General features: G+C 43.8%; 1 protein-coding gene across 2 annotated transcripts in view; it reads left to right on the forward strand.

The window, feature by feature from the left end:
* ATG4A (autophagy related 4A, cysteine peptidase) overlaps nt 1-20148 on the forward strand; it is a 55226-nt gene extending 35078 nt beyond the window's left edge. The window contains exons 2-14 of one of the 2 annotated variants that reach the window (XM_012645563.1): nt 1113-1223; nt 1841-2123; nt 3575-3646; nt 4607-4705; nt 7120-7221; nt 7399-7471; nt 9785-9864; nt 10498-10685; nt 10807-10885; nt 15266-15411; nt 16640-16696; nt 18462-18570; nt 19133-20148. In XM_012645563.1, coding sequence (XP_012501017.1) covers nt 4645-4705; nt 7120-7221; nt 7399-7471; nt 9785-9864; nt 10498-10685; nt 10807-10885; nt 15266-15411; nt 16640-16696; nt 18462-18570; nt 19133-19203 — 966 coding nt within the window. In that variant the 5' untranslated portion in view covers nt 1113-1223; nt 1841-2123; nt 3575-3646; nt 4607-4644 and the 3' untranslated portion in view covers nt 19204-20148. The remainder of the gene's footprint in view (nt 1-1112; nt 1224-1840; nt 2124-3574; nt 3647-4606; nt 4706-7119; nt 7222-7398; nt 7472-9784; nt 9865-10497; nt 10686-10806; nt 10886-15265; nt 15412-16639; nt 16697-18461; nt 18571-19132) is intronic. The other variant, XM_012645569.1, reaches the window with a different exon arrangement.
* Nucleotides 20149-20360: the final 212 nt, after the last annotated feature.

Genomic DNA, 20360 nt, shown 5'->3' on the forward strand with positions numbered 1-20360 from the left:
CATAGGGCAAGGCATGTGGGAGGGAGTGCAGAACTTCCACGCCCTCTCCAGGCATGCCATCCTTCCGACACCTCCACATGTCCAGCAACCTGGAAGCTCTGCAAACCCCATAGTTCAGGGATTTTTGTGAACCTTCATCATGTAGGTATGATCGATTTTTGACTCAATCTCTAGCCCCTCTCCCCTTTCCAGAGGATAGGGAAGAGGTGGGGCTGAAAGTTCCAAGCTTCTAATCATGGCTTGGTCTTTCTGGTGACCAGCCCCCATCCAGGAGCCCACCAAGAGTTGTCTCATTAGGACAAAAGATGCTCCTATCACCCAGGCAATTCCAAGGGATTAGGAACTCTATGTCAGGAACCAGGGTCAAAGATTAAATGTCAGAACAAAAGATGCACCTAGCATCACTATTGCTCAGGAAATAAGAAGGGTTTTAGGAGCCCTGTGCCAGAAAATGGAGATAGAGACCAAATATATATTTCTTATTATATTGCAATAGTCATTTGTGAATCCCAAGAACAAGTTATATTTATCTCAGCCTCAAGATCCTTCTTTGCAGAAGCCACATGTGAATAAAATGACAAATAAAAATACTATAGAAACATCTGATCTTCCAGCTAAAATATTACCATTTTTACAGTTGTACAATCTTTCAGGCTTCTCACAGCCCCTTCTAAGCCACTGGCCACTAGAAACCTCACAATACAAACCACACGATACTCCGTGTGACGTAGACAGGAGTTAGATATGCAGGTATTATTGTATCACCTGGATACACTCCTGCTAGAAGTTAGATAGTTGGCTATTTACAAAGAAGGTCCCATAGCGGGGGCAGGGGGGCGAGTTTTGAAGTAACTGTGGCAAAATGACTTTTCAGAGATGGTGTTAAATGGGCTTTGAGAAAGGTAAGGTCAAAAGAGACAGCCAAGACGAAATCGCTCTGCTAAAAGATTTTTAGGTTTTGTGAGTGTCTTTGTTCCTCAAGGAAAAGGATTTGCTCCCATTACATTCATGCTGATGACCTTTCACCTTCCAGGCAAATGTAATAATCAGTCGACCACAGGAGCAAGCCCCTTCTATTAAATTTTGCTTAAGTTTCTTTCCTTTTCTTTCAGTTTTATCCAAGTATGAAAACCAGATTACTATTTTCACTGACTACCTAGAAGAATATTCAGATACAGATGAGCTGGTATGGATCTTGGGGAAGCAGCATCTCCTTAAAACGGGTAAGGTTTAGTTGCATTTGTCTGTGAGAACCTAAATGAGGTGGGTGCCTGAGGTTAAGGGCCTGTACTTTTTTCTCTATGGGTTGGCAGAGCATTGCCTTGATAAATGTTAACACAACCCCAAGGTGGATTTACCTTACGCCAATTGGAGCTTAAACCTCAGGTCTCTTGCTTGCATGGCCCCTTCCAAGACCCTGAGAAGGCCTAGCAGTGTGTTTATGTGGTTATAGGTTTTTGTACGATTTGCAAAAGTATTATATTTTTATTCTTTTCCTTAAAAGAGAACCCTCAAATTCTAGAAGCCTTGGGTTTCAAAAAACATGGACGCACTCTTGGTATCACTAACCAGTCTCTAGCCTTTGGTGACGAGGCTACATATTTCTTACTCCTTTCACATCCTTGTCTGTCTAGATAAAAACACTCAGGGACTTCTACACAACCCATGGCTGTCAGAAACAATGCCAGACCCCAGAAGTTTTTCTTATGTTTTAGATTTTTTTTGCTGACTATAACACTGTCTCAATTTATTCTGATTTTGTATAGAACTTTTAGCCACTGCAGCTAGATGGAAAGGAGGCTTGCTTTTTTTTTTCTTCCTTACCATTACATTCTTTTAGATTGAGAAAGATTTTTAACTTGAAACTGCTAATGACCCAGCACCCCAGAAAGAGGCAGTTCTGAGATTTGGATCTTTTTGAGGAGAGATCCTCTTGAGAGGCCCTTAGCATGGAGTCAGGAACAGGAAGAAGCTGATCAAAAGGCAAGAAAGGATGTTAGGCATTGTCTGGCTCCTCCCCAGTTTGGTTTCATTATTTTGATTGGAGAATTGTGACTAGTGGAGAGAGCCTAGGAGCCAGCAATTAGGAGACCTTTTGAATTCAGACTCTTCTCCTAACTCAGGTAAGTCACTTTCTCTTTCTGGGTCTTAACTTCCTTCACTCTTACTTCAAATGAGGCTACTGGAGAGGCTCTCTTCTAGTTCTATATTCCATGAAAACAGGAATCCCCAGATTGCCGAATCCACCCATATTCAAATGTTCTATTGGGAAATGCCTTTCAAAGTGAAATTCTTGTTAAAATGTCCACACAACTTCCCCAGCATAAGGCCACACAGGAAGGCAGAGAACTGTCAGAGGCAGGAGCAAGGGGTATGAACATTTGAGAGGACAGGTATATAATAACAGCTAGGATTTCCCACAGGCTTACTATGTACTAGGCACCATCTAAGCACCTTGTGTGCATTATTCTTGTTGGATAGTCACAACTCAATGAAGTAGGTACTATTATTCTCCCCATTTTATGCATGGGGAAACTGAAGCTCAGAAAGGTTAAATAACAACGTCACACAGCTGGTAAGTAGCAGAGTCAGGGTTCCAACCCAGGCAGAGTGTGACTCCACAAGTCTTATTCTTACACATCTGCTTCCCAAAGTGTGCTAGGCACTGGGGGCATGGAGGATACAGAAAATCCAGCAACTCAACTGTCTGATTTGCTCAAAGAAAATGGAAGAGAGAAAATAAAAACCATTGGCTAAAATTGCATTTCCCTTTCTTCTTTTAAAGTGCAATGACTAAGTTCTATACAGAACATAAATATGAATGTATTATTGAAAAGGCGGAGAGAGATGACTAAGAAAGACAGAACCACATCTAAGTACAGATGGAAATGTGGAAGCTATATTCATAGCCATCAAAGTAAATTTATGTCATAAAATCCAAGAAAGCATGCTTTGAAAAAAGACACAAAAACATTTGTGATGTTATATATCCATTTAGATAATAAATGCCAGTTGTGCTAGGTACTATGAATAAATTTCTTACATACTAGCTTACAAATTAGCTTACAAATTAGCTTAGCAGGGACATTTTCTCTTTAGTTAAACATACACACAAACACACACACACACAAACAAACCCACCCCTGGTTTTAAAAAATAGACAATGGGTACCGACACGAGATCCAACCAACCACCATCATTCAGGGCGGGGCTCATTGCCCTGTTAGTGGGTTATCTAGGATCTTTAATTTTTCTATTCCTTGTCTTTGAGTCATGACCCCAGCATTAGTTCCTGTCAGGGCCATGGAGCTCAATAAGAAGGGGACAGGAACCACCTAACATCATTGGACCAGTCAAATAGCTCTGGTCAAAACATAGGTGGTGGTGGTGGTAGGGGGAATATCGAAATTATTTGGCTAAAATGAGATTGGGTTTCCTATGAATTTCCCTAGCCCCGTGATAATGGAATTGACTGGTTATTTGAAATTAGGTTTGCTGCTGGCTCAGGAAGTCAAAGGCAGGTATTTTTAGATGAGATATGGTGATTTAATTTTAATTTTACATTTAATTACAGAAAAATCTAAGCTGTTGTCTGATATAAGTGCTCGTCTATGGTTTACATACAGAAGGAAATTTTCACCAATTGGTAGGTATATCATTTGTTGTACTGTGCTTTCTTCCTTGTAGATAGCTTGCCTGAGGTTTTCAGTGACTTCACAGAAACCTCAAAATTAACAGCTCACTGTGGCAAACAATTTGATTTAGGGGAAGAGGTAAGTCATCTACTTTATCCAAAAGTTTCACTGCTGAAGTACCCCATCATGTATGGTTCCATGATGTTGACATGTTATGCCAGTATACTTTTCGTTTTTTTTTTTTTTTTTTGAGACGAGGTCTTGCTCTGTCACCCCAGCTAGAGTGCAGTGGTGTCATCATACCTCACTGCAACTCCTGGGCTCAAGCAATCCTCCTGCCTCAGCCTCTTGAATAGCTGGGACTATAGGTGCGAGCCACTGTGCCTAGCTAATTTTTCTATTTTTGGTAGAGACAGGGTCTCGCTCTTGCTCAGGCTTGTCTCGAACTCCTGAGCTCAATTGATCCTCCTGCCTTGGCCTCCCAGAGTGCTAGGATTACAGGCGTGAGTCCTTTTTTCTAGATGGCAACTACATTTGGTAGTATTTGTTCTTTAACTAAGGTAAGATTGGCTTCCCTGAGAAGTTCAGGGCCATGCAAGTGAGCTGTGAAAGGCAAGGTTTGGCCCAGCAGATGATGACATGGAATGGACTAAGTGTTGGTATTCATACATGGCGGTCATCTACCAAAATTGCATGCATACCTAGAAGTCTGCAAGCAGAAAACCTAAGGGGCAGGTTTAATTCATTTGCTTGTTTTGTTTTTAGGTGTAGAACCTGTTTTGGTTAACTCAGCACTAACTTAGCAAGTTCCAACCCTATACCCAAATTCTGTTTGATCTTTGGCTATATCTCTTGCCTGCCTTTTCAGAGGATGCATATATGCCCATCTTGTGTGAGTCCCAAATATGATGATGTTTCAGGAAGAGGCGATTTAAGGAACCTGTATTCATTCCCATCCATTTTGCCAACAGGGGGAACGGGCCCTTCATCGGATGCTGGCTGGGGATGTATGCTACGCTGTGGACAGATGATGCTGGCTCAAGCCCTTATCTGTAGACATTTGGGAAGGGGTGAGTTACGTTGTTCTGTGAACTACTTCAGAGACCTCTGCAGTATCACGTGCTGCTGTTGGTTTGGCATTGATGCTGAGCTTTAGGAATGCTCCGTGACAATGCTGCCGGTCCTAAAATGCTCTCTGCAAGCTCAAGTGGTAGGGCTAAGTCGACAAAGCCCCTCATAGGAAGGAAACAGCCAGTATTTCCTTGTGACTCACCAAGTCAGAGAGTTATTTTCCTGGGACAGAACTGAACATTGAGGCAGGTGTGTCATTTGGAGTTTCCATCTTTGCTATTGTTTGAGTGAGTCCTTAAAAACTGCCAGATAACAAAGGCAGCAGGAAGAAGGGTGTGGTGGTAAGTCTGTTTCTTGACCTTATTTAAAATAAATATCTGCCTAGTGAAGGATGTAAGTGACCTAAAGGAAGTGCCTAATGAGGGAGCTGGCACTATTTTGGTTTTGGTTCACCGAGGATGTCCAGCTGATGATGAAGGAATCCTTAAATTAGCTTCCTCAGGAGGCCCCTTCATTAATTAAGGACGTTCCGGTAATGGTTGCTGGAACTCTTGAGTCTTGCTTTCTTGAGACATGCGCATGCTTCGCTGTGGGCATCTGAAGGATGACCTTGGCTGGATGCCAGTTCAGGCACTGGGGTGAAAATCTAGTTGGACTTGGAGATGAGAGAGTGAAAGGACTCTTTGGATGAGACTGGGCTGGTCAATCCATGGGCTGTTGCTAACTGAGGTTCAGAGGGATGGACATCACTGTCCTTTCCCCACTGTGCAAACTCACAGATCCTGCTGCAGCTTTCAGAGAGGATTGAGGAAGAGTCTGGGGAAGTTTTAGGGCTTGTTGCCTTCATTTTCTTCAGGGTTTAGGGTATCTTGCGCCTGCTTCCCCTGGTAGTATCATAATTCTACTTTACAGATGAGGAAACTGAGGCTCAGGGAAGTGGCATGATTTGCCCAGGGTCAAACAGCAAGAAAGCAAAGATTTGGGAATAGAATACAGATCTTCTGACTCTGTGTCCAGTGAGTTCTCTAGTACATATATGCTTCTTGGTGCAGAACCATTCTTACTATTTAACTTTTTCTCATTTATAAAATACTCCAAGATGATTATTCTGAAAGTGAGTTCTGGAAGTGGGGAGTGAACTGGAAAAAACCCCATCAGTCAGCAGTCTCAGTTATTTCAATATGAAAGCAAGTAGCAGGAAGAATTTGGAAAGAGATCTTATAGCTAAGATGCATCAGAAGATGTAATTTTGTAAAGAAGTTTTTTGGATTGTTTCCTATTCAGCTATTTTAAAAATGAAGTGGGGTGTTCACTTAGCACTGTCATCAGTAAATATTTAGTGAGACTTAGCAGCCAGCTAATCAGGATTTCCCCAGACTTGGACAATTTGGAAGCTAATGAAAAAAGTTGGGTGTGGTTCACCCCGTGAAGGCTGTGCTGGATCTGAAGTTTAAAACTTTGGTTTCAGAAATACTAGAAGCTAAAGAAAACTGAAGATTCTGGAGATAATGGCCTTTGGCTTCAAGTACATTTCAGTCTTTAATTCAAACTCTCTCAAAAACCTCAGGAGAGAGAGTCTTGGAAACAAATTATTAATAAACCTCAGAAATCTGTCCCATTAGACAGAGTTCTTGGAGGTGAGAGGATTGCAGTGGTGCACCCTGTCCACAGTGGTGATTATCTAGAGTTTTTGCAGTTGCCCTCAATAAGTTGTAGGATTTGAGGGGGCTGTGCCTAAGGCACAGATAAGATCCCTACAAATGTAGTTATTTTGGTTTTGGTCTTAAGGAAACCTTGAGCACCTTGATAGCAAAAGTATTTGTTTTTCCAAAGCTCAAGTGTGGACTTTAAAAGAGGTGGTGTCAGAAACGGCAGCGTGCAAATTTTTTTAAGCTTCCTTAGTTGTGAATTGTGTATATTCCCCTGTGAACTGTTGTATGTCAGAGCAGCACTTCCCCTCGTGAGACCTTTTGGCAACGCTGCCAAAATACAAGGACAAAAGCCGTTGCTGTCTGTGTGGAGATGAGACATTGTGACGTCTGCGTTATATACGGATATACTACCGGGCTTTGTGGTGACCTTCTGTTCACCGAGTTGCTGGCCAGAAAGGCCTTGGTGACACTGTTTTTACGTAGTAGCATTTATCTAGCTCCAGCCCTTAGGGTAAGTCAATTCCTTGGTCAACCTTCTTGTTTTGCTTTTACTTTATACCCACTGAGTCTTTGAAAGTAATCAGCTTCCAGATGTCTTTGTCATCAAAATGAAAGATACTTAGGAATGTTCTGACTTGATCATTCCCACCTTCTAGATGTAGCTCCCTTGTTTTCCTTCTAACTTGGTAGTTACAATAAAAGTGCAGAGAGGTAATAAACTGTTACAAAAATGATTTTAACCCATTTTTTCCCCTACAAAGACTGGAACTGGGAGAAACAAAAAGAACAACCCAAAGAATACCAGCGGATCCTACAATGCTTCTTAGATAGAAAAGATTGTTGCTACTCTATCCATCAAATGGGTAAGGTCACAAATCGATAGTTTAAAGGGAATGCCTATTCTTGATCCTTCTTTCCCCACCTTATCTGTCGCTCTACTAAATTGTTCATCTGCATAATTATTTATGCAAAAAATTAGGAGTTTGTGGCTTGTTGGAAGATCTTTTGCTAACGTGTTAATTTTTTCCACATAAAAACAGCACAAATGGGTGTAGGAGAAGGGAAATCAATTGGCGAATGGTTTGGACCAAATACAGTTGCACAGGTGTTAAAGTAAGTAAAAGAGTCTGGCATCTGCCTCATTCTACTATCTTCTATGCTTCTCTCCCCAGCCAATTAAACCTCCCATCAACCTAGGTATTCTCGCAATCCCACTAAGCTATCCCTCCCACTAAGCCATCAAACATCTGTACCATTTTGCTCAGACAGCTCTTTGAAATGTAGAAATATGAACATGTACCTTGGTATATCTGAGTTGTATTCATTGATATCAGTATATGTGGTTGTACCCCAGGACTCGTTCAGTATCTCATACATGCCAGGGAGCCATTAGCCTGAGGGTCCCTTTGAAGCCAAAAGGTTCATAGTAAGTAGAGGAGGCTGAGGCAGCCTAAGCAAGAACTGGACTCCCACTGGATTCCCAAAGGACTGCATAGTACTAAAAAAAACCCTGTGAATTCATTCAACATTTACTGGGTAACTTTACTGTGCTAAGTGCATGGTCTACAGAAATAAACCAGACACAGCCTTGCTTCAAGAAACTCACCACCTATTGGAGGAGACAAACCCCAAGGGAGTCTTGGAATCGGTTTGTCATCTCTTAGCAGACACAGGGTGTCCCGTATGGTACTTTTGCAGTTGTCCTGTTAAATTCCAGAATTCACCTCCCACTGTAAGGGGTGATATAGAGAGGCCAGGACAAACTTTTAGAAATGAATAGGGTGAATGGCATTAGTAGCTACTCTTGCAGGCCACCTCTCCTGTTGTCACTCTCCTTCCTGACAACCTATCACCAAATGAAAACTCCATGAGCTCAGAGATTGTATCTGTCTTGTTCACTTTGTAACACCAGCACAGAAAACTTCCTGGCATGCAGAAGCGCTCAGTGCTCAATAAATGCTTGATGAATAAATGAAAATGTCAGCCAGAATCTAGTGACAGATTTAGGGATCAGAAGATTGAACTATGTGTCCTCCTTTGGTGTAGTATACTTCAGTTCTTGGGCATTCTGGTGGGACTTGCTCCATGTAAAGCACCCGTGGAGCCCTGTTTCAATTGTTAGCCAGTGTTCCATGAACTAGAATGCTTTCTGGATGTGCATGTGAGGAAAGTAGCCTGAATTTACTGGAGGCCCAAGGAAAACCTCTACCTTGGCTTTACTCCTTGCCAACAGTGCAGCCTCCCTGAGACCACTTTCTCACCTTGGTCAGAGTGCCTCGCGCATCCTTGACTGCCGAGTGAGGATCTATCTGGCAGTATTTTGGGAACTGCTGTAGGAACCCAGGCTAGAAAGTGTGAAGGATTAGAATGGCTGTGCTGAGCCCCAAACCCGGCTTGAAATGGTTGGTTTTTAAATGACATCCCTCAGAATGTGCTTCTTTCTTCTCAATTTTGAGGTTCCCAACAACAAAGTGGAAACATATATTTTTTAAGAGAATTTGAGTAGGTTCTGATTCATCATCATTGTTATCACTAACAACAATGTATTATTATTATTCTGGGGAAAGATAATACATTAAAGGGAATAAAATAAAAGTACAATAGTAGTTAACCTCTTCCTGGGAACTACTTTCGTAGAGAGAATGTTTTTTCTTTTGTCCAGTGGGACTGGGCTTTGCCCACATAGCCCAAAAGTAGCCAGGCTAAACAGGTCTTCTCGCCAACTGGTAAGGGGAGAAGAAGGAAGGAAGAAATAGGTACGTTTCTTAGACCTCAGATGATCTCTCTTTTAAAGGGGTTTTCTTTTTAATCTCCCCTGAAGTCCTGCAATTCAGCCTACTGGCCCTCTTCAGCTGCTAATCAGTAGGGCTTGGTACCCGAGTTGATGTGAGGCCTAGGACTACTTGAGGGGCATTCTCAGTGCAGCTGGGAAGGGGTAGAAGAGATTCTCTCTCCCTCTTTCTCTCTTTGGGTTTTCTTGGGACTCATTCTCCATATTACCTATGATCGCAAACAAATATATATATATATATATAAAATGACAGTTTCCTTTATCCAAACAAAAAGCAGTAAGTCAGAATGTCTTTTATGTAAGAAAACAAATCTCTTGGGATTTTGGGAGCAGATGCATAGGTAACTTTACTTTTTTGCCCAAGAGTACTGTCATTTTGTGAGGTAGACTTTTCCAGGTTGTAAAGCAGAGCCTTCTATTTCAAGTTCTGATACAGTGACTCTGTGGCACGCTCAAGGTCCCTAGACATGGAATATCTCAGAGCTCTGGCAAAGGAGCCAGAGCTGACCTGAACACCAACTTCTCTCTGTGGCTAAGTGTCTGGTGACTTTAGGAACGCCGGGTGTAAACTGTACTGCTTCCCGCTGATACTTCCATCTTCTCCCGTTGTGACGTCATTCTATGTTGCTTTGCAGAAAACTTGCTTTATTTGACGAATGGAATTCCTTGGCTGTTTATGTTTCAATGGATAACACAGTGGTCATTGAAGATATCAGTGAGTCCCCAGCCCGTTTGCCTTCCTGGTTGGTGGGTGATGAGTTTCTTCCTCACCATTGGGAAATCTGGGGCTCGAGAGTCTCTCTGGCCTTTCCCACCAGGGCAGGGGATCTTAGGGGAGCTCTGGGCTCGGATTCTCTTCCCTCTCAGCTTTCTAAAAGGGAGAAAACCACTAGAAGGTCTTTGCTGCCCTTCAGCGAAGTACTACACGTATTCCCTGCAGGCAACCCAAAGTGTGTATAATCTGTTAAAGCACCAACAGATCTTTCCTGGAGCCCCCCCTCCCCCGTCTGGGCCTGTGCTCTCTGCCCTGGGGTGTTAGCGCAACCTAAAGATATAGTCCCTGTCTCAAAGGCCCTTGCAGACCAGTTGAGAAATGAGACTCTTTCAGTGAACCAGAACCCCTTTCGGGAGCGAATCAAGTGCTCAGTGGCCAGAATGAAGGACACGAGGGCTGGAGGAATGGCCCGCATTTACTGTGGGAGGGGGGGCCAGCTGGGCCCTGGTGGCAGAGGGGAGGACCTTCTAGGCAGGGCAGGGGAATGTGAGGTCCCCCTTAGTTTTGCTTTTGAAGTATCTCCTAAGGCTGGACACCTCTGACTTACCCAACTTTCTTATCTTCTGTTTCTAGAAAAAATGTGCTGTATCCTTCCCTTGAGTACAGACACAGCTGGTGAGAGCCCCCCCGATTCTCTGAGTGCTTCGAACCAGAGTGAGGGCACCTCTGCCTACTGCCCAGCCTGGAAACCCCTGCTTCTCATTGTACCCCTTCGCCTGGGCATAAACCAAATCAATCCTGTCTATGTTGACGCCTTCAAAGTAAGTTGCTCCTTTCCCCAAGCCCATTGCGGCCCGCCCATCACACCGCCATGTCAGCACAGAGATCCGTGAGCAGCAGTCTACAAGTGAGTTGAGAATCTTGCATTCTCTTTCCCTCCAGGAGTGTTTTAAGATGCCACAGTCTTTAGGGGCATTAGGAGGAAAACCAAATAACGCCTATTATTTCATAGGATTCTTAGGTAAGAAAGGAGGAATCACAAGTAAGTCATCATGGGCTAGGGGAGGGGGTCGGGAGAAGGTCTGCACGGGAGACCAGGCAATTCCGGTTAGCGGGCCCCTGTCTAGCCCAGGGATGCTGCAGCCTCTGATCAGCTCCTTCCGTGTCTGGCCTGATCTACGGAGAATAACACTTCCACGTGCCTGATGGAAAGCAGGTCCCCTTTCAGTGGCTCCACCTCCTCGCCTCTTGATAAGATGGTTCCACTGCTTTCCCACTGGACGGCCCCAAGGTCACAGCATTGCTCCAGCACGTCTCTCTCTCCTGCCTGTGGGGCCCAGGGCAGCGGGGTTTTGTTCTTTTGGCTTTGCCAATCCGCCCCCTTATTGGGGTTCAGGCAGTCAGGCCAGGAGCCATCCTCTGGCTTCCCAGTCCCCCGCTGCTGGGCCTGCTGAGCCTGCTGGCTCATTGTTCAGAGGAGAGGAGGCAAACACAGAAGTGTCCCTTTCATGATAATGGGGGCTAAGCCTTAAAACCACTAACCTCCTAATGTGGACCCTAATGAGCAGCCCGACAGTTCCTACATGGATTGGCACCCCTGGAAACCCAGCCACCTTTCTCACTAGCTGAGACCACAGACATTTAAGGCCCTTGGCACACAAGGCGAGCTAACCCAACGCTTCTCAAACTTCAGCGTGCACACAAATTACTTTGCGAACCTGTCAGGATACAGATTCAGCAGGTCTGGGTTGGGGCCAGAGACTCTGCATCTGTAATTAGGTGGTGCCGCCCTGCTGATCCACAGACCATGCTTTGAGTACTAAGGGCCTAGACACCTGGTTAGTGCTGAAGAGCGTGAGTTAGCGAGTGATGCGTCCAGGGAAATTTGGTACAGGACACCTCTTGCAGGAGTGGAGTGGTCTGAGACTGGGCCTCAAGCCAGTCATGAGCTCAGATTGGCCAGCAGGCAAGGGAGAGCTAGAGCGGGTTATGAGGGAATGGCATGAGGCGATGTGCAGAGGACAGGGTGGAGCTGGCCTTGGTCACCCTCCCCACCCCATCTCCTCCTGGGACATTCAGGGAGGTGAGGTGGGATGGAAGCAGACACACCTGACTGCATGCCCGTTCTCCACTTGCTAGCTGTGTGACTGCAGGAAAAGGATATCAACTTTCAGTCTCAGGTTCCTGTTATGTAAAATAGGGCTAGCGCCTGACTCACCGTGTTGTCATCTCACAGCAAGGCGTTCAGCAAAGAGCCAGGCAATATAGTACACACTCAGTGAAAGGTGGCTCCACGTTGCCTGACCCCGACACCTCTTTCTTCCTCTTGAGGCTGGGGCGGTTCTGCACACAGCTGCCTCTATGCTAATGCTGCCATCTATTGGTTGAGCGTAAGAACTACAGCTGAATGGAAAACGTGGCACCTGTAGCAGCTTTTATTTTTTCTAAGTGAAAAACCCAGTATTTGGAGTTATGTAAATCCAGATGCCCTCTAAGTTTTTGGGTCCAAAGAAAATGTTGCAAAAATATATTTCCTATTGTTTGTGCTTGACTTGGTCCACGCAGGCTGCTATAACAGAATACTATAGACTACATGGCTTATGAACAACAGAAATTGATTTCTCACCATTCTGGGGCTGGAGTTTAAGATCAAGGCACTGGCAGATTCGGTGTCTGGTGAGGGCCTGCTTTATGCTTCATAGATGGCTGTTTTCTTGCTGTGTCCTCACATGGAAGAAGGGGTGAGGGAGCTTTCTGGGATCTCTTTCATAAGGGCACTAATCCCATGCACGAGGGTTCCACCCTCATGACTTAATCACCTCCCAAAGGCCCCACCTACTAATAGCATGACATTGGGGTTAGGATTTCAACATATAAATTTTGGGGGGACACAAACAATCAGTCCATAACAGGGTTTGAGGACAACTTTGAAACAGATTGGAAAATAATTTCGGAGACATCTCAGTGAATAGTGTATGTGATTCCTGGGTACCGTGGCCTCCCTATTCCAAGTTACCTAGAGGGAATTCACCAAGGCGACATAGCCTTCCTGTTTCCTGAGGCCACTGGGTCAGGGTAACTTCTGCAAAGTTTGACTACTCATTAAAGAGGTATGGGCAATCCTCCATTCTTTAATAGCCCAAGACATAGTTCACATAGTACCCATTTGCCTGTTAACTTTTGTAGATCCTTTGTGCAAACTTCACGTGAGGCCCCCAAGTCCCTCCAACTCCCCTTTTGTGACTCACCCCCTTACTGTACGAGGCTAGGTGGTCCAGACTGGAAGGGGTGAGAATTGCCATTTTCTTAACAGCTGTCCTGTGCCAGGGACTCAGCATTGTACGTTCTCTCTCTCTCTCTCTCTCTCTCTCTCTCTCTCCCTCTCCACATATATGTATATTAGCACAACACCCCTGTGAGGTGTTATTTCCACTTCACATGTAGTGAAACTAAGATTAAGAGAGGGTATTTGCTCAAAGTCACTCAGCTAGAAAGTAGTGCAGCCAGGATTCGATCGTAATTTGGGCCCTCCTGCCCAGTGGGGAGCGGGGAGAAGCTCTAGGTGTAGGAGGATATGGCCAGGGTGAGACGCTGGCCATCAGATTTTGACTGCTTAAAGAGAAGGAGATATTGGTTCCCTGCCTCTTTCCCCCAGGCCTCATTAGAGGCCTTTGTTTAGTGTCCACATCATTTCTAGGATTTTTTACACCTTCCACTATATCTCTTATAAGTACTCTCAGAAGCACAGAAGCTTGCAAAGCTCCACTCTGCGCGCACATGCGCATGCATGCACGCACACACGCACACACATACACACACACACATACACAGCCCCCATGGGAAAAGGTCCTGGCCAGAGTCAAAGAAAACGTTATTATTCCCAGCACCTTAACTCACACTCCGGCAGATGGCTCGATTCTAACCGTACTTTGGCTTTCTGTTTTCTGGTCCACAACTCCCTTTTCCTCTTACCTCTCTATGGCCTTAGGTGGACTTCCTTCGAAACATCTTGAGTGTTATTCTTTAGAAGGACTTGAGGCTTTTTTGATATCACTGATCTCACCCACCTGTGGTCTAGGGCAGTATCTGCCTTGACTTTCATCAAGCAAGTCATATGGGGGCACTGATTTCTATATGCTCTTAAACATACACTTGTGGGTAAACACTTTCGATTTGCAGTCAGATAATTCTCTAACCACCTTGTACTTATATTGCATTTTAAGCATTCCACAGAGGTCAAATCTTCTGGTTCTTATAATGCCCTGTGAAGTAACTAGAACAGGCCCAATGACCCCAGTTTAAAACTAAGAAAATTAAGATAGAGAATGAATTAAGTGGTTTGTCCTTGGTTTATGATAGAGAAAAGTTAAAGTTTTCATGAGACATCAGAAACACAGTCTTTGCCAACAGAAACATATAGATGTGCACAACACAGTCCTGGATGCCATTCCAGAGAGGGTGTCTGGGGCATCACTTCTACCCCAATCTCCTGCTGCAGGTAGATCTCTGTTTGGTCATCTGACACAATCAAGGACACAGAGACCCCCATGGCCCTCAGGCCTGGACAGTGAGGTTAGGTTACACCCTTAGGTACTTTTGCCTACTTGGCGTGTGGCTGAGGACTCTCAGCCCTTCAAATGTCAGCTTAAAGTAGAAATTTAACTATCCCCAACTCCTCCCACACCATTTTTGGGCCAGGCTTTTTCAATTTAATGAAGTATGGCTTGTGTCATGTGTAAAGGTCAGTCATTTCAAAGTGAGTTTTCCCAGTGAGGTGTATCTGTACTGATGTCAATGTGACAAAGGCAGTGCTTTCTGACAGGAATTGACTAACTTGCTGGGAATTGCTAACCTGCTAGCTAACGAGGACGAGAAGTCAGGTCATTGGGATCTCATCCATAACAGTTCCGTCTGGGTAGCATTTCTTTTGGAAGCCGAGGCCTTTTCCTCTACCGGAGGCGTTCTCTGAGTGTAGGTCTGAGAACCAATGGTCTACAGTGAGATGCTTTCCAATGTTGAAAGAGGCAGAAAGTTCCCCATTGGTACCTGGGCCCATGGCCTGGTGACTCTACCTCCCGCCTCTTTGCTACTGCTGCTCACAGAGCCTGCCGTGCCATCTGTGGTCTCTCATTCCCACCTTTTCTCAAAGCTGTCACTTCCCATTTTTGGACTTGGACTTGAGGAGATGTGAATGCTAGGGCTCGTCTTCTCATTGAATGATTAGATTTGGGTGCACGTGGCTTCCTTCAAGCATGCTCATGCTGGCTTCAGGCTTTCTGTCATCCCATTCTCATTGTCACCAAGGGAGGGGTTAGGAGAACCAGAGCACCTCCTCCCAAGGACAACATTGGGCCAGGGCCAGTGGTTCTTCAAAGGTCTAAGCATGTCTCCTTCAAAACAGGCAATGAGCTCATCTTCTTGGACCCTCACACAACCCAGACCTTTGTCGACACTGAAGAGAATGGAACAGTTGATGACCAGACTTTCCATTGCCTGCAGCCCCCACAGCGAATGAACATCCTGAACTTGGATCCTTCCGTAGCATTGGTGGGTATCTGAAGATTGGGTGGGCCAGGAAATACAACGCCACCCTGTTATAGACTTGTTCCCAGGGAATTATCCAGGTTGCTAGGGAGGGTGGCAAGAGTATGTTTGCTCACCGCCCCCGTGAGAGGCAGTGGAGTATAGAGGGGAAGGAATGGACCCTGGAGCCACACTGCTCTGGTTTGAATCCTGGCTCTGCCATTTACTAGATATGGACTTAGTGGGAGAGTCACTTAACCTTTCTGAGCCCCAGTCTTCCCATCTCTAAAATGAGGAAAACAATACTTCCTTCTTTGTGGGGGTATATGAGGTACAATGTGTGTAAGGCACTTAGCACAGGGCCTTGAACATTGTAAGCATTCTTTAAATGTTAGTTATTATTAGTATAAGCATCTTTTCCCCTTTTCCTTCTTGTCCTCGAATTATTGCCACACAGGCACAGGGAGTAAGGTGGGACATAGCTAGGGAGTGATAGAGGGATGAGACCCCCTGGATGAACAGTACCTATTTCTCAGTGCGTCTAATCCAGGAAGTTGTAGAATTTTTCCCCCAGAAGTGTGATTTCTGTCTACACACACTGAGGGGGCATCTGCCTGTGAAGTAGCCAGTGGTTCTGAGGCCTGTCTGTATCCTCTTTTCCCAGTTAATCCAATTGTCACAGCCCCAGTGACCAAGAGCTGAGGGTCCTTGTCTTGTGGTCCATTCTTTCACTACTGTCAGGTGGCTCTGAGGATGGGGAAGGAGACTGATGTTTCTCTCTATTCCGATAATTTCCTGAAGGTCAAAGCCACCTTATTAAGTATTGCCTGTAGCTAAAAGGACTATTTGGCTTTTTTTTGCTGGTTTAATTGAATATTCTTTGTAGATGTACATATCTGTGCACTGAATGTGATGGAATTGACCCCGTAATTTGAAGACTGGTCTTCAAGTTGAAATATAATATCTCATAGCATGAGAGGAGATGGACAGGGAGGGAAAGGGACAGGAAAAAAGGAAAGGGACAGAGAACAAGAGTCAGAGTGACAATGAGAGCAATGGTGATAGAGTTGCAAATGTTTTTGCCCAAGTGAGGCAATGAGTTAGGAGAGAGAGAAACCAGCCAGTCTTTCGCCTTTTGCTGCTGGGAAGGAACATCCAAAGAGAATGGCCCACATGCTAATTCTGGATGGACAGTGCCATCTTGCAACACAAAGGGCGATTCTAAATTGTGTTCTTTTGCTTCCTCCCCAAGGGATTTTTCTGCAAAGAAGAAAAAGACTTTGATAACTGGTGTAGCCTTGTTCAGAAGGTAAAGCCATATGTTTTTCTTGGTCTTAAAAAATGAATGTAACTCAATTTGATTCCTTTTCAAGATTGTTTTTCATAGTAACGTAAACCTAGTCTGATATGACTTTATTGCAAGAGAAAGAAGCTAAGGCAACAAAGAAACTATCAAGTGTGGGGAATTGTACATAGCTTTGGGGGAACTGAAGAACAGCTTTGTTTGAAATATGCTGAGTATGTCAAGTGAGATTCTTAGGGATGAAACTTAATGTTTCATCTCATTAAGCCTAGGGGTCATATGACATATTCAGCTAATATTCTACTATTTTAACCTAAAAATGCCAATTTTATATTGCTCAGCCTAAATTCTTCCTTACTCTGTTCATAACACTGAGATGGTTAAAGAAGCTACTTTCCTATTTATTTAGTGGTCCATTTACAGCTTAATATATTCATTCCACCATGGTTTAGAGGGTTTGCCCTTCTATTAGCTGTCTTATTTATATAAAGTATAGCCATGCCGCCTCTTAAAGGAAATAACAATTTACAGAAATCCATGTAAAGTTATTCTTTCTTTTTGGTATCTGTGTAAAAGGGAATTATTTCACTGGCTCACCAAACGTTATATCTGCCTCCCTCATCCTCAGCCTGTAATATACTCCAAATATATGGAAGACACTGATCCATGCTTATTGAAAGGATGAGGGGAGGGCATAGGGGTACAGATAGTTCCTGACTTACTATGGTTCAACTTATGATTTTCCAACTTTATGATGATGTGAAAGCGATACACATTCAGTAGAAATCATACTTTGAATCTTGACCTTTTCCTGGGCTAGCAATATACAGTACAATACAGCCACAGCTCCCGGTCAGCCATGCGACCATGAGGGTAAACAGCTGATACTCTATAGCACAGTACTGTGTTGCCAGTGTTTTTTAGATAGTGTTTTATGTTTTTGCATCCCATCATGTCTACAAAATGCCTGTTTTCGGCTTACGCTATTTTCAACTTATGATGAGTTTATTGGGATGTGGCCCTATCATAAGTTGAGGAGCACCTGTAGGTTAAAGAGCCCCAGATGGGCTGGCAGGAGACATGATGTTCTGCTTGCAAAATGAAAGGAAGGGAGAGGTGGGGGCGCAGCGCCTTTGTAAATGTAAGGAGGGAAGATTTTTCTTCACAAGTGAGCAAATAATTAATACTAACATCCCTGACTGAATCTGAAACCCCAGTTAATAATTCACTGAGGCATAATAGAGAATTAGTTTCTAAAGGTAATACATTTCAGAATGCAGCAAAACCATATTTATATCACATTTAAAGGTAGAATGAGAATTCTCTGATAAGACTATGCCATTTAAATTAGGATATGTACCATAAATGTTGGAGTACAACTGAAACCATGCCAATATATACCATAATTTTCTTGGAATGGATTTATTTGCACTAACTGACATTTCTTTGGAGCCAGTGCTTCAGGAACATCTCACCCCTAAATTGAGCCAGACTCATGCTGGCCTCTGCCTCATGATGGAGTGTGGGCAATGAGTACTGGCCTCCATAAGATACTCCCTCCAGTGTCCTTCCTTCCTGGCCAAACAGTATCTAGAACTGAAGACGGCTGGGTCTTCGGATGGTTCAGGGAGAGGATGGTTGTACTTGCAAGGCTTTTGTTTTTACCTGTCAACCACCAGGCCACTCTCGTAGGGTTTGAGGTTATAGATTGCCAAATGGACAGAAATGCCGTGATTCTGCAATGTTTACAACTGTTTCTGTGTCTCCCCAGGAAATTCTAAAGGAGAATTTAAGGATGTTTGAATTAGTTCAGAAGCATCCATCGCACTGGCCTCCCTTTGTACCTCCAACCAAGCCAGAAGTGACAACCACTGGGGCAGGTAAGCTGTTGTTCAGGGGCTTTCAGCCAGCAGACCCATGTGTAGCAATTGTTTTATGAGACCGAAGGAATGTGGCTCATGCTTTCTGTGGAAGTTAAAATTTCAACTCAGGTGGACTGATCAAAAAATGGTGCTTCTGGTTATTTGAATCTTCTCATGAGCCGATATTTACCAATTTCAAAGAATGATAAAAAGATGAGCTCATTGCAAAAGTTCTATGCAAAATCAAGACGACTAGAATTGTTTTTAGAATTCTTTTTTCATGATCTTGCTCAGAATAACAAATTAAGGCCATGCGTGGTTCAAAGGTACCTCAAAGGGCTTGCGGAGTCTTGGCCATATCACTGTGATTAGGCCTGTTTAACAAGTCTGGTTATTTTGAGTCATTATAGAGAATTTCTAATACTTGGCAGTGGTCTTAACTGTAAGTCTCCTCCAGACAAGCCTTTCTTTATCAAAGTGATTTAAAAATGTGTAGTTTTAATGACTGAGGAATGTATCGATTGACCACTTCAATCCATGTGTCAAGCTTTTCTTCTTTCTCACTTCTGTATTCTGATAGAATTCATTGACTCTACCGAACAACTGGAGGAGTTTGACCTGGAGGAAGATTTTGAGATTCTGAGTGTATAGAATACCAGGAACTCAACCTGGAGGTCTGTCTTCCATCTGGCACCATAAGAACATGAACTTCTTACATAAAACTTTTCTAGTCAGCAAGTGCCTGATATGCCAACAGCATACAAACTCAACAGCAATCATGACTGAGCCAATCACCATTTCTCAGAAAAAAAACAAAACACACAGCAACAACCCTTTCCCAGAATGAAATAAAACAATCATGGAGCCTAGGAGCAGAAAGATTAGGAGCAGTCCGTTGCTTCCTGGCGGCTACGGCAAGTTTTCAGCTGCTGGAATGAGCTGGACATCTGGAAGACAGCAACTCCCATCTTGCTTCAAGCGCCAGCAGATGAGAGATGGTTACGCTGCGCTTCTGCACCCTTTCAGGTGTGACCCCTTGTAGGCTAAATACTAAGCAGCAGTCTGTTCTCTTGCTCAAAGAATAAAGTGACTGAATCAGGGAGGAAAAAGTTCTTGTTAAATTATTTGAATATGTATTTTAAAATAATTATAATTTATATCAAAGCATTTGTCAAAGAAATGATGTAAAATGTACACTTCTTGATCTCCTTCCTATTTGGGGGAAACTTACTATTTGATGGGTCACTGTCCCCATTCTTACTGATACTTTTGTCAGATGTCACCCTGTCCTTAAATCAAATCATGATCGCTTGAATCAGGGGTCAGCAGACTTTTTCTGTAAAGGGCCAGATAGTAAATATTTTAGGCTTTGCAGGCCACGCGGCCTCTGTCACAACTACTCAACTCTGCTGTTGAAGCGCCAAAGCAGCCATAGACAATATGCACGCAAATGAGCATGGCTGTAATCCAATAAAACTTTATTTACAAAAACAGGTGGAAGGCTGGATTTGGCCTGCAGGCTGTAGCTTGCCGATCACTGACTTAAATTGTTGATTTTTGTTTGAGAAATTAAAAATAAATTGTGTTTGAATTATACTGTTTTGGTTGACAGAGCCATACGTAGAAAGAATTATTCATGTGGTGAATTACACATTTAATCTGTGCATCAAATACAATTCCAGATCATTTCAGAACTAGCAACATACTAAGTTTGAAAGTACAAATTCATCAAATTAGCTTTGCTAACCACGCTCTTGTAAGGATATGCCTCAAGTCCCAACAATACCTTCCCATCTTCCTTTCCTTGT

Source organism: Propithecus coquereli, unplaced genomic scaffold (genome assembly GCF_000956105.1).
Source record: "Propithecus coquereli isolate 6110/MARCELLA unplaced genomic scaffold, Pcoq_1.0 Scaffold104, whole genome shotgun sequence".
Taxonomy (NCBI): domain Eukaryota; kingdom Metazoa; phylum Chordata; class Mammalia; order Primates; family Indriidae; genus Propithecus; species Propithecus coquereli.